Source organism: Bombina bombina, chromosome 4 (assembly GCF_027579735.1).
Source record: "Bombina bombina isolate aBomBom1 chromosome 4, aBomBom1.pri, whole genome shotgun sequence".
In the NCBI taxonomy this organism is placed as follows: Eukaryota; Metazoa; Chordata; class Amphibia; order Anura; family Bombinatoridae; genus Bombina; species Bombina bombina.
The window spans coordinates 435,137,024-435,154,753 of NC_069502.1; the positions used below are offsets into that span (position 1 = coordinate 435,137,024).

At 42.3% G+C, this 17,730-nt stretch overlaps 1 protein-coding gene across 1 annotated transcript in view; it reads left to right on the top strand.

Annotated features, from left to right (window-relative positions):
* Positions 1–12,923, top strand: part of LOC128656389 (dynein light chain Tctex-type protein 2B-like) — a 48,402-nt gene extending 35,479 nt beyond the window's left edge. Inside the window, exon 5 of the mRNA XM_053710262.1 lies at positions 12,707–12,923. Within this exon, the coding sequence (XP_053566237.1) occupies positions 12,707–12,754 (48 nt within the window). The 3' untranslated portion in view covers positions 12,755–12,923. The remainder of the gene's footprint in view (positions 1–12,706) is intronic.
* Positions 12,924–17,730: the final 4,807 nt, after the last annotated feature.

Genomic DNA, 17,730 nt, shown 5'->3' on the forward strand with positions numbered 1-17,730 from the left:
AGACATGGCGGCAGCTATGGATCATACTCTTACAGCGGTATTGTCCAAACTACCAGGGTTACAAGGAAAGCGAGACAGCTCTGGGACTAGAAAAAATACAGAGCTCTCTGATGCTTTAGTAGCTATGTCTGATATCCCCTCACAATATGCAGACGCTGAGGCAGGAGAGCTTCTTTCTGTGGGTGATTTTTCTGATTCAGGGAAGATGCTTCAACCTGATTCTGATATGTCTACATTTAAATTTAAGCTTGAACACCTCCGAGTGTTGCTCAGGGAGGTTTTAGCTACTCTGGATGACTGTGACTCCATTATAGTGCCAGAGAAATTGTGTAGATTGGATAAATACTATGCAGTGCCTGTTTACACTGATGTTTTTCCAATACCTAAAAGGTTTTCAGAAATTATTACTAAGGAATGGGATAGACCAGGTGTACCGTTCTCTCCCCCTCCTATTTTTAAGAAAATATTTCCAATAGATGCCGCTACACGGGACTTATGGCAAACAGTCCCTAAGGTGGAGGGAGCAGTTTCTACCCTAGCTAAGCGTACAACTATTCCCGTCGAGGACAGTTGTGCTTTCCTAGATCCAATGGATAAAAAGATAGAGGGTTACCTTAAGAAAATGTTTATGCAACAAGGTTTTATTCTCCAGCCTCTTGCATGCATTGCCCCGGTCACTGCTGCTGCGGCCTTCTGGTTTGAGTCTCTGGAAGAGGCCTTACAGGTAGAAACTCCATTGGATGATATACTTGACAAGCTTAAAGCACTTAAGCTAGCCAATTCATTTGTTTCTGACGCCGTTGTTCATTTAACCAAACTAACGGCTAAGAACTCAGGTTTTGCTATACAGGCGCGTAGGGTGCTATGGCTTAAATCCTGGTCAGCTGACGTTACTTCAAAGTCTAAGCTTCTCAACATTCCCTTCAAGGGGCAGACCCTATTCGGGCCTGGACTAAAGGAGATCATTTCTGATATTACTGGAGGAAAAGGTCATGCCCTTCCTCAGGATAGGTCTAATAAATTAAGGACCAAACAAACTAATTTTCGTGCCTTTCGAAACTTTAAGACGAGCGCGGCATCAACTCCCTCTAATGCAAAACAAGAGGGAAATTTTGCCCAGTCCAAGCCGGTCTGGAGACCTAACCAGGCCTGGAACAAAGGTAAGCAGGCCAAAAAGCCTGCTGCTGCCTCTAAGACAGCATGAAAGATCAGCCCCCGAACCGGTAACGGATCTAGTAGGGGGCAGACTTTCTCTCTTTGCCCAGGCTTGGGCAAGAGATGTCCAGGATCCCTGGGCGTTGGAAATTGTGTCCCAGGGATATCTTCTGGACTTCAAAGCTTCTTCCCCAAAAGGAAGATTTCACCTCTCACAATTATCTGCAGACCAGATAAAGAGAGAGGCATTCTTACATTGTGTTCAAGACCTCCTAGTTATGGGAGTGATCCACCCAGTTCCAAAGGAGGAACAGGGGCAAGGCTTCTATTCAAATCTCTTTGTGGTTCCCAAGAAAGAGGGAACCTTCAGACCAATCTTAGATCTCAAGATCCTAAACAAATTTCTCAGGGTCCCATCTTTCAAGATGGAGACTATTCGAACCATCCTACCTATGATCCAGGAGGGTCAATACATGACTACCGTGGACTTAAAGGATGCTTATCTTCACATTCCAATACACAAAGATCATCATCGGTTTCTCAAGTTCGCCTTCCTAGACAGGCATTACCAGTTTGTGGCTCTTCCCTTTGGGTTAGCTACGGCACCAAGAATCTTTACGAAGGTTCTGGGGTCACTTCTGGCGGTCCTAAGGCCGCGGGGCATAGCAGTAGCCCCTTACTTAGACGACATTCTGATACAGGCGTCGAATTGCCAAGTCCCATACGGACATTGTTCTGGCATTCCTGAGGTCTCATGGGTTTAAAGTGAACGAAAAGAAGAGTTCTCTATCCCCTCTCACAAGAGTTTCCTTCCTGGGAACTCTGATAGATTCTGTAGAAATGAGGATTTACCTGACAGAGGACAGGTTGTCAAAACTTCTAAATTCCTGCCGTGTTCTTTATTATACTTCTCGCCCTTCGGTGGATCAGTGTATGGAAGTAATCGGCTTAATGGTAGCGGCAATGGACATAGTTCCGTTTGCCCGCCTACATCTCAGACCGCTGCAACTCTGCATGCTCAGTCAGTGGAATGGGGATTACACAGATTTGTCCCCTCTACTAAATCTGGATCAAGAGACCAGGGATTCTCTTCTCTGGTGGCTATCTTGGGTCCATCTGTCCAAAGGTATGACCTTCCGCAGGCCAGATTGGACAATAGTAACAACAGATGCCAGCCTTCTGGGCTGGGGTGCAGTCTGGAACTCTCTGAAGGCTCAGGGCTTGTGGACTCAGGAGGAGGCACTCCTTCCAATAAACATTCTGGAACTAAGAGCGATATTCAATGCTCTTCAGGCTTGGCCTCAGCTAGCGGCAGTGAGGTTCATCAGTTTTTAGTCGGACAACATCACGACTGTAGCTTACATCAACCATCAAGGGGGAACAAGGAGTTCGCCAACGATGTTGGAGGTTTCAAAGATAATTCAATGGGCAGAGATTCACTCTTGCCATCTATCAGCTATCCATATCCCAGGAGTAGACAACTGGGAGGCTGATTTTCTAAGTCGACAGACTTTTCATCCGGGGGAGTGGGAGCTCCATCCGGAGGTGTTTGCACAGTTGATTCAACGTTGGGGCAAACCAGAACTGGATCTCATGGCATCTCGCCAGAACGCCAAGCTTCCTTGTTACGGATCCAGGTCCAGGGATGCCAAGGCAGCGCTGATAGATGCTCTAGCAGCGCCTTGGTCCTTCAACCTGGCTTATGTGTTTCCACCGTTTCCTCTGCTCCCTCTTCTGATTGCCAAGATCAAACAGGAGAGAGCATCAGTAATTTTGATAGCACCTGCGTGGCCACGCAGGACTTAATATGCAGATCTGGTGGACATGTCATCCTTTCCACCATGGACTCTGCCTCTGAGGCAGGACCTTCTACTTTAGGGTCCTTTCAACCATCTAAATCTAATTTCTCTGCGGCTGACTGCTTGGAGATTGAACGCTTGATTTTATCAAAGCGTGGTTTCTCCGAGTCGGTCATTGATACCTTAATACAGGCATGAAAGCCTGTCACCAGGAAAATCTATCATAAGATATGGTGTAAATATCTTCATTGGTGTGAATCCAAGGGTTACTCATGGAGTAAGGTCAGGATTCCTAGGATATTATCTTTTCTCCAAGAAGGATTGGAGAAGGGTTTGTCAGCTAGTTCCTTAAAAGGACAGATTTCTGCTCTGTCTATTCTTTTGCACAAACGTCTGGCTGAGGTTCCAGACGTGCAGGCATTTTGTCAGGCTTTAGTCAGAATCAAGCCTGTGTTTAAACCTGTTGCTCCGCCTTGGAGTTTAAATTTAGTTCTTAAGGTTCTGTTTTTAGTAGCTATCTCCTCGGCTCGAAGAGTTTCGGAAGTTATCTGCTTTACAATGTGATTCCCCTTATCTCATTTTTCATGCAGATAAGGTAGTGTTACGTACCAAACCTGTTTTTTTACCTAAGGTGGTATCTAATAAAAATATCAATCAGGAGATTGTTGTACCGTCACTGTGTCCTAATCCTTCTTCAAAGAAGGAACGTCTTTTACACAATCTTGACATGGTTCGTGCTTTAAAGTTTTATTTACAAGCTACTAAAGATTTTCGTCAAACATCTGCATTGTTTGTTGTCTACTCTGGACAGAGGAGAGGCCAAAAGGCTTCGGCAACCTCTCTTTCTTTTTGGCTAAGGAGTATAATACGCTTAGCTTATGAGACTGCTGGCCAGCAGCCTCCTGAAAGGATTACAGCTCATTCTACTAGAGCGGTAGCTTCCACGTGGGCTTTTAAAAATGAGGCTTCTGTTGAACAGATTTGTAAGGCGGCGACTAGGTCTTCGCTTCATACTTTTTCAAAATTCTATAAATTTGATACTTTTGCTTCTTCGGAGGCTATTTTTGGGAGAAAGGTCTTGCAGGCAGTGGTGCCTTCCGTTTAAGCGCCTGCCTTGTCCCTCCCTTCATCCGTGTCCTATAGCTTTGGTATTGGTATCCCACAAGTAATGGATGATCCGTGGACTGGATACACCTTACAAGAGAAAACATTTATGCTTACCTGATAAATTTATTTCTCTTGTAGTGTATCCAGTCCACGGCCCGCCCTGTCATTTTAAGGCAGGTGTTTTTTATTTTTAAACTACAGTCACCACTGCACCCTATAGTTTCTCCTTTCTCTTGCTTGTCTTCGGTCGAATGACTGGTAGTGGCAGTTGTGGGTGATCCTCTTGCAGCTTCCTGTTGGGAAGGAGAATATCCCACAAGTAATGGATGATCCGTGGACTGGATACACCACAAGAGAAATAAATTTATCAGATAAGCATAAATTATGTTTTTTTCATAATTCAGATAAAGCATACACTACTGGGAGCTAGCTGAACACATTGGGTAAGCCAATTACAAAAGTATATATATGCAGCTACAAATCGGCAGCTAGCTCTCAGAAGTGCATTACTGCCTGCTCCTGGGGCTACCTCAGTATGCTTTTCAACAAAAGATAGAAAGTTACACAATATAAGTAAATTGCACGCTATATCTGAATTTTTTTAATTTACTTTCCCTTTTTAAGGACTGTTTTTATTTTGCTAAATCTTATCTTTTTACTGGGGTGACACAGGCAACACTAGGTAGGTTCTCTTATAACCTGTCCAAGCTCTTTAATCTCACTGGTTTTATGTACATGAACTGTATTAAATGGGCTGCAGCTGCTTAGGCTGTTAGTGAATCTGCTTCATTGACATACTGAAAGTAACCAGTACATTGATGGAAGATTTTTAGAAATACATCTAACAATCAAATTAATTGCAGGTGAAAGTTCTACTGGGGCTTGCAGCTTTCCAATACTATAACAATATGTTAGATAGGCAAACACTCATCGCTCATATCTCATGTTACTTTTAACTATGCAAATATTTATCCTTTAAAACTATTGTGCTCATAAGGTTTTTTTTTAACCTGATTTAAAGGGACATAATACTCGTATGCTAAATCACTTGAAACTGATGCAGTATAACTGTAAAAAGCTGACAGGAAGATATCACCTGAGCATCTCTATGTAAAAAAGGAAGATATTTTACCTCACAATCTCCTCAGCTCAGCAGAGTAAGTTTTGTGTAAAAAGTTATACTTCAGCTGCTCCCAGCTGCAGGTAAAAAAAATAAAAAAATGAAGAAATGAACAGCAGCCAATCAGCATCAGCAGTGCTGAGGTCATGAACTCTTTTACTGTGATCTCATGATATTTGACTAATCTCTCATGAGATTTCATTGTAACCTTCCCTAATCTGAATAGGGAAATAATATGAGAGTGCACGAGGCTCATCCTTTCAGCTGTCCCAGGACATACATACTAACATGCTGCTTAGAAATCCTTTACAATAGGATGTGGCTACTGAGGAACTTTTGAGATAAAATATCCTTCTTTTTTACATAGAGATGAAGTGTTTAAACATTTGGGTATTATAGCCCTTTAAGCAACAAGATAAGGATCATTTAAATAACCTAGATCTTCTTGCAAAAGTGCAAATTGTATGTGTATTTGCTGTATGTCCGTCTTAAATTCTTTCAATCTATTATAAGATTAAATATATTGAGAGTCAAATAACACATGGTAAAGCAGATACATTGAAATTGTTTTAGCTTTTTCATTTGGTAGTCTTTCCTGTGACGGATTTCATTGCTGGCCACTTATGACAACCTATGTTTACAAAAACACTATTTACTGGTTAGCTTTTTTTACATTTTCATTGAATATATATGTGTGTGTGTGTGTATGTTATAGCCTGAAATACATTCTTAGATTCAACAAAATTTAGGCATAGCTGTCGTGATAGAGAACTGCAATTGAGAAACACTGCACTAAGCGGCTCTTTGTTCACTGTCTTCAACAGGTTGTAACGCTAGGGAAAACAGACTTATTTCTCCAACATAGGTGTGTCCGGTCCACGGCGTCATCCTTACTTGTGGGATATTCTCCTCCCCAACAGGAAATGGCAAAGAGCCCAGCAAAGCTGGTCACATGATCCCTCCTAGGCTCCGCCTACCCCAGTCATTCTCTTTGCCGTTGTACAGGCAACATCTCCACGGAGATGGCTTAGAGTTTTTTAGTGTTTAACTGTAGTTTTTATTATTCAATCAAGAGTTTGTTATTTTAAAATAGTGCTGGTATGTACTATTTACTCAGAAACAGAAAAGAGATGAAGATTTCTGTTTGTATGAGGAAAATGATTTTAGCACCGTAACTAAAATCCATGGCTGTTCCACACAGGACTGTTGAGAGCAATTAACTTCAGTTGGGGGAACAGTGTGCAGTCTCTTACTGCTTGAGGTATGACACATTCTAACAAGACGATGTAATGCTGGAAGCTGTCATTTTCCCTATGGGATCCGGTAAGCCATGTTTATTAAGATAGTAAATAAGGGCTTCACAAGGGCTTATTAAGACTGTAGACTTTTTCTGGGCTAAATCGATTCATTATTAACACATATTTAGCCTTGAGGAATCATTTATTCTGGGTATTTTGATATGATTATATCGGCAGGCACTGTTTTTGACACCTTATTCTTTAGGGGCTTTCCCTAATCATAGTCAGAGCCTCATTTTCGCGCCGGTATGGCGCACTTGTTTTTGAGGACAGCATGGCATGCAGCTGCATGTGTGTGGAGCTCTGATACATAGAAAAGTCTTTCTGAAGGCATCATTTGGTATCGTATTCCCCTTTGGGCTTGGTTGGGTCTCAGCAAAGCAGATTCCAGGGACTGTAAAGGGGTTAAATATAAAAACGGCTCCGGTTCCGTTATTTTAAGGGTTAAAGCTTCCAAATTTGGTGTGCAATACTTTTAAGGCTTTAAGACACTGTGGTGAAATTTTGGTGAATTTTGAACAATTCCTTCATACTTTTTCGCAATTGCAGTAATAAAGTGTGTTTAGTTTAAAATTTAAAGTGACAGTAACGGTTTTATTTTAAAACGTTTTTTGTGCTTTGTTATCAAGTTTATGCCTGTTTAACATGTCTGAACTACCAGATAGATTGTGTTCTGACTGTGGGGAAACCTAGGTTCCTTCTCATTTAACTATATGTATTTTATGTCATAAAAAAATTTAGTAAAAATGATGCCCAAGATGATTCCTCAAGTGAGGGGAGTAAGCATGGTACTGCATCATCCCCTCCTTCGTCTACACCAGTCTTGCCCATACAGGAGGCCCCTAGTACATCTAGTGCGCCAATACTCCTTACTATGCAACATTTAACGGCTGTAATGGATAATTCTATCAAAAACATTTTAGCCAATATGCCCACTTATCAGTGAAAGCGCGACTGCTCTGTTTTAGAAAATTCTGTAGAGCATGAGAACGCTGATGATATGGTTTCTGAAGGGCCCCTACACCAGTCTGAGGGGGCCAGGGTGGTTTTGTCTGAGGGAGAAATTTCAGATTCAGGAAACATTTCTCAACAAGCTGAACCTGATGTGATTATTTTTAAGTTTAAGTTGGAACATCTCCGCGCTCTGCTTAAGGAGGTGTTATCCAATTTGGATGATTGTGATTATCTGGTCATTCCAGAACCACTATGTAAAATGGAAAAGTTCTTAGAGGCCCCGGGGCCCCCCGAAGCTTTTCCTATATCCAAGCGGGTGGCGTACATTGTTAGTAAAGAATGGGACAGGCCCGGTATACCTTTAGTACCTCCCCCCATATTTATAAAATTGTTTTCCTATAGTCGACCCCAGAAAGGACTGATGGCAGACAGTCCCCAAGGTCGAGGGGGCGGTTTCTACTCTACACAAGCGCGCCACTATACCCATAGAAGATAGTTGTGCTTTCCAAGATCCTATGGATAAAAAATTAGAAGGTCTGCTAAAGATGTTTTGTTCAGCAAGGTTCCCTTCTACGACCAATTGCATGCATTGTCCCTGTCACTGCAGCCGCGTGTTTCTAGTTTGATGAGCTAGGAAAGGCGATTATTAGTAATTCTTCTTCTTATGAGGAGATTATGGACAGAATTCGTGCTCTTAAATTGGCTAATTCTTTCACCCTAGACGCCACCTTGCAATTGGCTAGGTTAGCGGCGAAAAAATTCTGGGTTTGCTATTGTGGCGCAGAGCGCTTTGGTTAAAATCTTGGGCAGCGGATGCGTCTTCCAAGAACAAATTGCTTGACATTCCTTTCAAGGGGAAAACACTCTTTGGCCCTGACTTGAAAGAGATTATCTCTGATATCACTGGGGGCAAGGGCCACGCCCTTCCTCAGGATAGGTCTTTTCAAGACCAAAAATAAACCTAAGTTTCGTCCCTTTCGCAGAAACGGTTCAGCCCCAAGGGCTACGTCCTCTAAGCAGGAAGGTAATACTTCTCAAGCCAATCCAGCCTGGAGACCTATGCAAGGCTGGAACAAAGGAAAGCAGGCCAGGAAACCTGCCACTGCTACCAAGACAGCATGAAATGCGGGCCCTCGATCCGGGACCGGATCTGGTGGGGGGCAGACTCTCTCTCTTCGCTCAGGCTGGGGCAAGAGATGTTCTGGATCCTTGGGCGCTAGAAATAGTCTCCCAAGGTTATTCTCTGGAGTTCAAGGGGCTTCCTCCAAGGGGGAGGTTCCAAAGGTCTCAGTTGTCTTCAGACCACATAAGAAGACAGGCATTCTTACATTGGGTAGAAGACCTGCTAAAAATGGGAGTGATTCATCCTGTTCCATTAGGAGAACAAGGGATGGGGTTCTACTCCAATCTGTTCATAGTTCCCAAAAAAGAGGGAACGTTCAGACCAATCTTAGATCTCAAGATCTTGAACAAGTTTCTCAAGGTTCCATCGTTCAAGATGGAAACCATTCGAACACTTCTTCCTTCCATCCAGGAAGGTCAATTCATGACCAAGGTGGATTTCAAGGATGCGTATCTACATATTCCTATCCACAAGGAACATCATCGGTTCCTAAGGTTTGAATTCCTGGACAAGCATTTCCAGTTCGTGGCGTTTTCTTTCGGATTAGCCACTGCTCCTAGGATTTTATCATAGGTACTAGGGTCCCTTCTGGCGGTGCTAAGACCAAGGGGCATTGCTGTAGTACCTTACTTGGACGACATTCTGATTCGAGCGTCGTCCCTTCCTCAAGTAAAGGCTCACACGGACATTGTCCTGGCCTTTCTCAGATCTCACGGATGGAAAGTGAACGTGGAAAAGAGTTCTCTATCTCCGTCAACGAGGGTTCCCTTCTTGGGAACTATAATAGACTCCTTAGAAATGAGGATTTTTCTGGCAGAAGCCAGAAAAACAAAACTTCTAGACTCTTGTCGGATACTTCATTCCGTTCCTCTTCCTTCCATAGCGCAGTGCATGGAAGTGATAGGTTTGATGGTAGCGGCAATGGACATAGTTCCTTTTGTGCGCATTCATCTAAGACCATTACAACTGTTCATGCTCAGTCAGTGGAATGGGGACTATTCAGACTTGTCTCCGAAGATACAAGTAAATCAGAGGACCAGAGACTCATTCCGTTGGTGGCTGTCCCTGGACAACCTGTCACAAGGGATGACCTTCCGCAGACCAGAGTGGGTCATTGTCACGACCGACGCCAGTCTGATGGGCTGGGGCGCGGTCTGGGGATCCCTGAAAGCTCAGGGTCTTTGGTCTCGGGTAGAATCTCTTCTACCGATAAATATTCTGGAACTGAGAGCGATATTCAATGCTCTCAAAGCTTGGCCTCAGCTAGCGAGGGCCAAGTTCATACATCAACCATCAGGGGGGAACAAGGAGTTCCCTAGCGATGGAAGAAGTGACCAAAATCATTCTATGGGCGGAGTCTCACTCCTGCCACCTGTCTGCTATCCACATCCCAGGAGTGGAAAATTGGGAAGCGGATTTTCTGAGTCGTCAGACATTGCATCCGGGGGAGTGGGAACTCCATCCGGAAATCTTTGCCCAAGTCACTCAACCGTGGGGCATTCCAGACATGGATCTGATGGCCTCTCGTCAGAACTTCAGAGTTCCTTACTACGGGTACAGATCCAGGGATCCCAAGGCGGCTCTAGTGGATGCACTAGTAGCACCTTGGACCTTCAAACTAGCTTATGTGTTCCCGCCGTTTCCTCTCATCCCCAGGCTGGTAGCCAGGATCAATCAGGAGAGGGCGTCGGTGATTTTGATAGCTCCTGCGTGGCCACGCAGGACTTGGTATGCAGATCTGGTGAATATGTCATCGGCTCCACCATGGAAGCTACCTTTGAGACGAGACCTTCTTGTTCTAGGTCCGTTCGACCCACTCCAGCTGACTGCTTGGAGATTGAACGCTTGATCTTATCAAAGCGAGGGTTCTCAGATTCTGTTATTAATACTCTTGTTCAGGCCTGAAAGCCTGTAACCAGAAAAATTACCACATAATTTGGTATATCTGTTGGTGTGAATCTGCAGGATTCCCTTGGGACAAGGTTAAGATTCCTAAGAGTCTATCCTTCCTTCGAGAAGGATTGGAAAAAGGATTATCTGCAAGTTCTTTGATGGGACAGATTTCTGCCTTGTCTGTGTTACTTCACAAAAAGCTGGCAGCTGTGCCAGATGTTCTAGCCTTTGTTCAGGCTCTGGTTAGAATCAAGCCTGTTTACAAAATTTTGACTCCTCCTTGGAGTCTCAACCTAGTTCTTTCAGTTCTTCAGGGGGTTCCGTTTGAACCCTTACATTCCGTTGATATTAAGTTATTATCTTGGAAAGTTTTGTTTTTGGTTGCAATTTCTTCTGCTAGAAGAGTTTCAGACTTATCTGCTCTGCAGTGTTCTTCTCCTTATCTGGTGTTCCATGCAGATAAGGTGGTTTTGCGTACTAAACCTGGTTTTCTTCCAAAAGTTGTTTCTAACAAAAACATTAACCAGGAGATAGTTGTGTCTTCTTTGTGTCCTAATCCAGTTTCAAAGAAGGAACGTTTGTTGCACAACTTGGATGTAGTTCGTGCTCTCAAATTTTACTTAGCAGCTACTAAGGATTTCAGACAAACTTTGTCTTTGTTTGTTGTTTATTCTGGTAAACGGAGAGGTCAAAAAGCAACTTCTACCTCTCTCTCCTTCTGGATTAAAAGCATTATCCGATTGGCTTATGAGACTGCCGGACGGCAGCCTCCTGAAAGAATCACAGCTCACTCCACTAGGGCTGTGGCTTCCACATGGGCCTTCAAGAACGAGGCTTCTGTTGATCAGATATGTAAGGCAGCGACTTGGTCCTCACTGCACACTTTTTCTAAATTTTACAAATTTTATACTTTTGCTTCTTCTGAGGCTATTTTTGGGAGAAAGGTTTTGCAAGCCGTGGTGCCTTCCATTTAGGTGACCTGATTTGCTCCCTCCCTTCATCCGTGTCCTAAAGCTTTGGTATTGGTTCCCACAAGTAAGGATGACGCCGTGGACCGGACACACCTATGTTGGAGAAAACAGAATTTATGTTTACCTGATAAATTACTTTCTCCAAGGGTGTGTCGGGTCCACGGCCCGCCCTGGTTTTTTTAATCAGGTCTGATAATTTATTTTCTTTAACTACAGTCACCACGGTAACATATGGTTTCTCCTATGCAAATATTCCTCCTTAACGTCGGTCGAATGACTGGGGTAGGCGGAGCCTAGGAGGGATCATGTGACCAGCTTTGCTGGGCTCTTTGCCATTTCCTGTTGGGGAGGAGAATATCCCACAAGTAAGGATGACGCCGTGGACCGGACACACCGTTGGAGAAAGTAATTTATCAGGTAAACATAAATTCTGTTTTATCTTGTCATCTGAAAGTGGCAGGATGGACAGAAATAATGTTCAGCCATATAAGTCCTATCAGTATTTACAATTAGAAGGGTATATACATTAAACACTGATCTTTATCAAAAATGCAACATTTTAATTGACTTATAAGATGTAAGATTCTATGTATAATTTGTGTTAAAAATAGTAAAGTTGCATAAAAGAGTTCTCAGATGTCCTCCTCTGGGTTTACATTTTCCTTTCTTATTTTCAGGAAATGGAAGATAATTTTTCCCAATAATGTGACTTATGCATCAAATGCAACTCTTAATCATGTTGTTTCATGTAAATCACAGTTTTTTTTTAAACCTGTCCTCAGTCCTCCCTAACAGGCCAGATTTTCAGGATTACCTTGGGCGAGTGCAGATAAAATAACCATGTTTACTAATCAGCTGATTATTTCACCTGTGCTCTAGTTCAGATATCCTCAAATCTGTCCTGTTAGGGAGGCCTGAGGACAGGTTTGTAAACTATGGCTGCCTGTATTTTGAAAAATGCATGTGCATTTAATGCATCACCTGCTTTGACATGTATGTAATATTTTGCCTGTAAATTGCACGTAGGAATATTGTTTGAAGCAGTTGGCATCAGTGTAGAGTGCCCATATAGGGTCAATTTAGAGAGGCAGCATATTGGTTTGTAGCTACATGGTTCATCACACCAAAATAACATCATATAGCACTGTTCTAGATCATTACATAAAGTATTGATTTGTTATTCTATTTATATGGAGATACACAGGTATACACATTTGTGCAGTAATTCTTTTCTATTTGATCAATTTTGAAATATAATAAACTTTAATTTCTTTATCTTTTTTTAGGAACACCTGTTTTGTGTTGCTGCTGCCTTTGGTTGTTTTTACTATTAATTTGTAATTATTTAAGTGTAAGTGTTTCTAAATGTAAAGAGAAGATATTGTGCATCATATATGTGTAAAAATATCAATGTAAATAAAAAGCCTCTTTATACCATTGGCACAAAAAACATATTTCCTGTAAATATATTCTATAATAAATATTAATGTTCATTGTGTTTCACTGAAGTTTCCTTTTATTTTTCAATTAGAAATGTATGAGAGATTGGAAGGTTAACACTAAACAGTTTATTGAATGGCAATCCATATTGTTTTTATTTTGTTACAATCATAAAATTTTCCGATGAATGTAGGGAAGTGTATGTACAATTGCAAAGGCCTGTAAAACTAATGTCAATACAGATGTTGTAGCACACCGACCAATGACAGAGCTTGCTATGCTATTAGTAGGTGTCATTCTTGACCATTAAGTCTGGAGTACAAAAAGCGAACACAAAATTATTAACTAGTTTTTGGGGGTAATGGTAGGGCCCTCATCCAACCTAATATTTTGTTTAAAAATGTCACTGTCTGCATATTCAGGGCAACTGGAACCTTTGAAGTTTGTGGGTGATGTAATAATGAATAGGAGCGCATAGCATCCTTGTAGAACCTTTGCATTTCAGTTTTAACCATTATGTCCCTTAAAGGGACAGTCTACACTGTAGTTATCTTAAAGTCTTACTTTAGATTATGTCCTGCACCCCTTTCTATATCATGCAGCTGGAATGGTAAAAAAGCTCTTTTAAAAGGAATATTGTTTCTGGCCACTTTGAAATGGCTGCCAAGCTCCACCCACTGATGACATCACGATCTGGGCTGCATATGAAGTCCTCACTAGTTGGATTTAAGACTGTCAATGCTATTCAGCAGAGTGCCTAGATGCAGCTGAAGATTATCCTTCCTTTCCGGGCATACACACAATGAAGTTATCGTGAAATTTCATGTCTCAACTGTAAAATGATGGTCAGCATCTGGAACACTTCCTGCATAGGTGCAGTCTAAATATTGCCTGGATGAAGGCCAAATATAAGTTAAAAATGTAGTTGCCTTAGAGACTAGAATTTTGCAGGAGATGTGTTGGAGGCCGAGGGTAGGTGAGGGTCAGAGTAGACTCCAGATAAGCAGCATCAGCAGAGGGTAATCAAGAGAGGTCAGGAGTTAATACCTAATTAGCAGTCAGGAACCAAACATCACAGCAAAGGGTTAATGCAGAAGAATACTCCAAAGTTCTGTTCTAAGGGTCAACAGTCAATCAGTCTGCAAAGCACAGTACAGCTAAGGATGAGTCAACAGTGTACATGCCAGGGTCAGAATCGGGGAAGCAGGCCAAAAAAAGGAATGCTAGAACTTCCTTAAAGAATAACCAAAAACAGAACTGGTGTCAGTAAGGGTCTTTTAACATCCCCCATAGGCCTTGGCGCCGAAACATTTACAGGGGTATTTCTGACATTAAGGTCACAAATAGCACTACCCTTAGAGAAGGTCACTATATCCTTAATGCTAGTAACTTCAAAAGAAATCACAGCTGCTCTATACTGCCAAAGCCGGGCTATCCTTAGCGCAGCTAACAGTATCTTGATTGACAGCAACTTAAAGGAACATTAAACCCAATTTCTTTTCTTTCATGATTCAGACAGAGCATGTGATTTTAAACAAATTTCTAATTTACTTCTATTATCTAATTTGGTTTGTTCTCTTGATGTCCTTTGTTGAAATGGATAGATAAGCTCAGTAGCTGCTGATTAGTGGCTGCACATATGCTTCATGTTATTAGCTTGTCCAATGCATTCAGCTAGCTCCCAGTAGTGCATTGCTGCTGCTTCAACCAAGGATACCAAGAGAATAAAGCAAATTAGATAACAGAAGTAAAATGGAAAGTTGTTTAAAATTATATTCTCTATCTGAATCATGAAATGTTTTTCTTTTTTGTGTTTCATGTCCATTTAAATGGGAGCCACGCTATTCCTAGTTAGCGTTGCGGAACCTGTTTGCGCTCTACAAATACCCGATGATGATGATGATAATAATAATAGTGCACTCCTCCATAACCACCGCTCTAACCTCAATGCTACGACCCCTCACCAAAGAAGATACCAGGAGAGATACAGTGCATCCCAGACCACTTCCTGGTAGGATGTGCATTCTGGTGGGCTGTGTTACACTGGATCTATACACCAGGTACTGTCTCTGTAGTTCAGAATATGTGAAGTGCCAGGGAGACAACCACTGAAAATCCTATTTCTCTTGTAAGGTGTATCCAGTCCACGGATCATCCATTACTTGTGGGATATTCTCCTTCCCAACAGGAAGCTGCAAGAGGATCACCCACAGCAGAGCTGTCTATATAGCTCCTCCCCTAACTGCCACCTACCAGTCATTCTCTTGCAGCTCTCGACAAGATAGGAAGTAGCTAGAGAGATGTGGTGAATTTATGTAGTTTATCTTCAATCAAAAGTTTATTATTTTCAAATGGTACCGGAGTTGTACTGTTTTAGCCTCAGGCAGAAAGTTGAAGAAGAGTCTGCCTGTGGTTTTTGATGATCTTAGCAGGTTGTAACTAAGATCCATTGCTGTTCTCACACATAACTGAAGAGATGAGGTAACTTTAGCTGGGGGAATGGCGTGCAGGGTCTCCTGCTATGAGGTATGTGCAGTTTAAATTTTTCTAGAGAAATGAATATGCTAGAAAATGCTGTTAATACCGGATTTATTTAAGGTAAGCCTGATTACAGTGATTTAATAACGACTAGTATCATGCTTGCTGTAAAAGGTAATATTCTTATTACTTTCTCACATTACTGAAAATAAGATAACGTTTGCTGGAAGTGTTTAAACGTTTTTTTTCTACATATTGGTGATAAAACTTTATTGGGGCCCAGTTTTTTCCACATGGCTGGCTAGATTTTGCCTAGGGATAGTTTTTTATGGCCCTCTCACTGTGAGTACAGGTTGGGAGGGGCCTAATTTCAGGCCTAAATCGTGCAGTAGTTTTTGCAGCTTGAGACTTCCAGCTTCCCTGAAGGAGTCCCCTGAACACTTAGGACCTCTACAAAGGGTTTTTGTGCCTTCAAAAGTCGTTGTATGGGCAGGTAGGGCCACAGCAGAGCTGTGGCAGTTTGTTGTGACTGTTAAAAAACGTTTATATTGTTTTTTTGATCCGGTTTTGAAACTAAGGGGTTAATCATCCATTTGCAAGTGGGTGCAATGCTCTGTTAGTCTATTATACACACTGTAAAAAATTCGTAAGATTTACTGCTTTTTATCACTGTTTTTCAATTTCTGACAAAATTTGTTTCTCTTAAAGGCACAGTACCGTTTTTATTTTTTGCTTGTTTACATTTATCAAAGTGTTTTCCAAGCTTGCTGGTCTCATTGCTAGTCTGTTTAAACATGTCTGACATAGAGGAAACTCCTTGTTCATTATGTTTAGAAGCCATTGTGGAACCCCCTCTTAGAATGTGTACCAAATGTACTGATTTTACTTTAAGTTATAAAGATCATATTCTGTCTTTAAAAGATTTATCACCAGAGCAGATTGACAAGGGGGAAGTTATGCCGACTAACTCGCCCCACGTGTCAGAACCTTTGACTCCCGCTCAAGGGACTCCCGCTCAAGTGGCGCCAAGTACATCTAGCGCGCCCATGGCGTTTACTTTACAAGACATGGCGGCAGTTATGGATCATACCCTTACAGCGGTATTGTCCAAACTACCAGGGTTACAAGGAAAGCGAGACAGCTCTGGGACTAGAAAAAATACAGAGCTCTCTGACGCTTTAGTAGCTATGTCTGATATCCCCTCACAATATGCAGAAGCTGAGGCAGGAAAGCTTCTTTCTGTGGGTGATTTTTCTGATTCAGGGAAGATGCTTTAACCTGATTCTGATATGTCTACATTTAAATTTAAGCTTGAACACCTCCGCGTGTTGCTCAGGGAGGTTTTAGCTACTCTGGATGACTGTGACACCATTATAGTGCCAGAGAAATTGTGTAGATTGGATAAATACTATGCAGTGCCTGTTTACACTGTTTTTCCAATACCTAAAAGGTTTTCAGAAATTATTACTAAGGAATGGGATAGACCAGGTGTACCGTTCTCTCCCCCTCCTATTTTTAAGAAAATGTTTCCAATAGATGCCGCTACACGGGACTTATGGCAAACGGTCCCTAAGGTGGAGGGAGCAGTTTCTACCCTAGCTAAGCGTACAACTATTCCCGTCGAGGACAGTTGTGCTTTCCTAGATCCAATGGATAAAAAGATAGAGGGTTACCTTAAGAAAATGTTTATTCAACAAGGTTTTATTCTCCAGCCTCTTGCATGCATTGCCCCGGTCACTGCTGCTGCGGCCTTCTGGTTTGAGTCTCTGGAAGAGGCCTTACAGGTAGAAACTCCATTGGATGATATACTTGACAAGCTTAAAGCGCTTAAGCTAGCCAATTCATTTGTTTCTGACGCTGTTGTTCATTTAACCAAACTAACGGCTAAGAACTCAGGTTTTGCTATACAGGCGCGTAGGGCGCTATGGCTTAAATCCTGGTCAGCTGACATTACTTCAAAGTCTAAGCTTCTCAACATTCCCTTTAAGGGGCAGACCCTATTCGGGCCTGGACTGAAGGAGATCATTTCTGATATTACTGGAGGAAAAGGTCATGCCCTTCCTCAGGATAGGTCTAATAAATCAAGGACCAATCAAACTAATTTTCGTGCCTTTCGAAACTTTAAGACGAGCGCGGCATCAACTCCCTCTAATGCAAAACAAGAGGGAAATTTTGCCCAGTCCAAGCCGGTCTGGAGACCTAACCAGGCCTGGAACAAAGGTAAGCAGGCCAAAAAGCCTGCTGCTGCCTCTAAGACAGCATGAAAGATCAGCCCCCGAACCGGTAACGGATCTAGTAGGGGGCAGACTTTCTCTCTTCGCCCAGGCTTGGGCAAGAGATGTCCAGGATCCCTGGGCGTTGGAAATTGTGTCCCAGGGATATCTTCTGGACT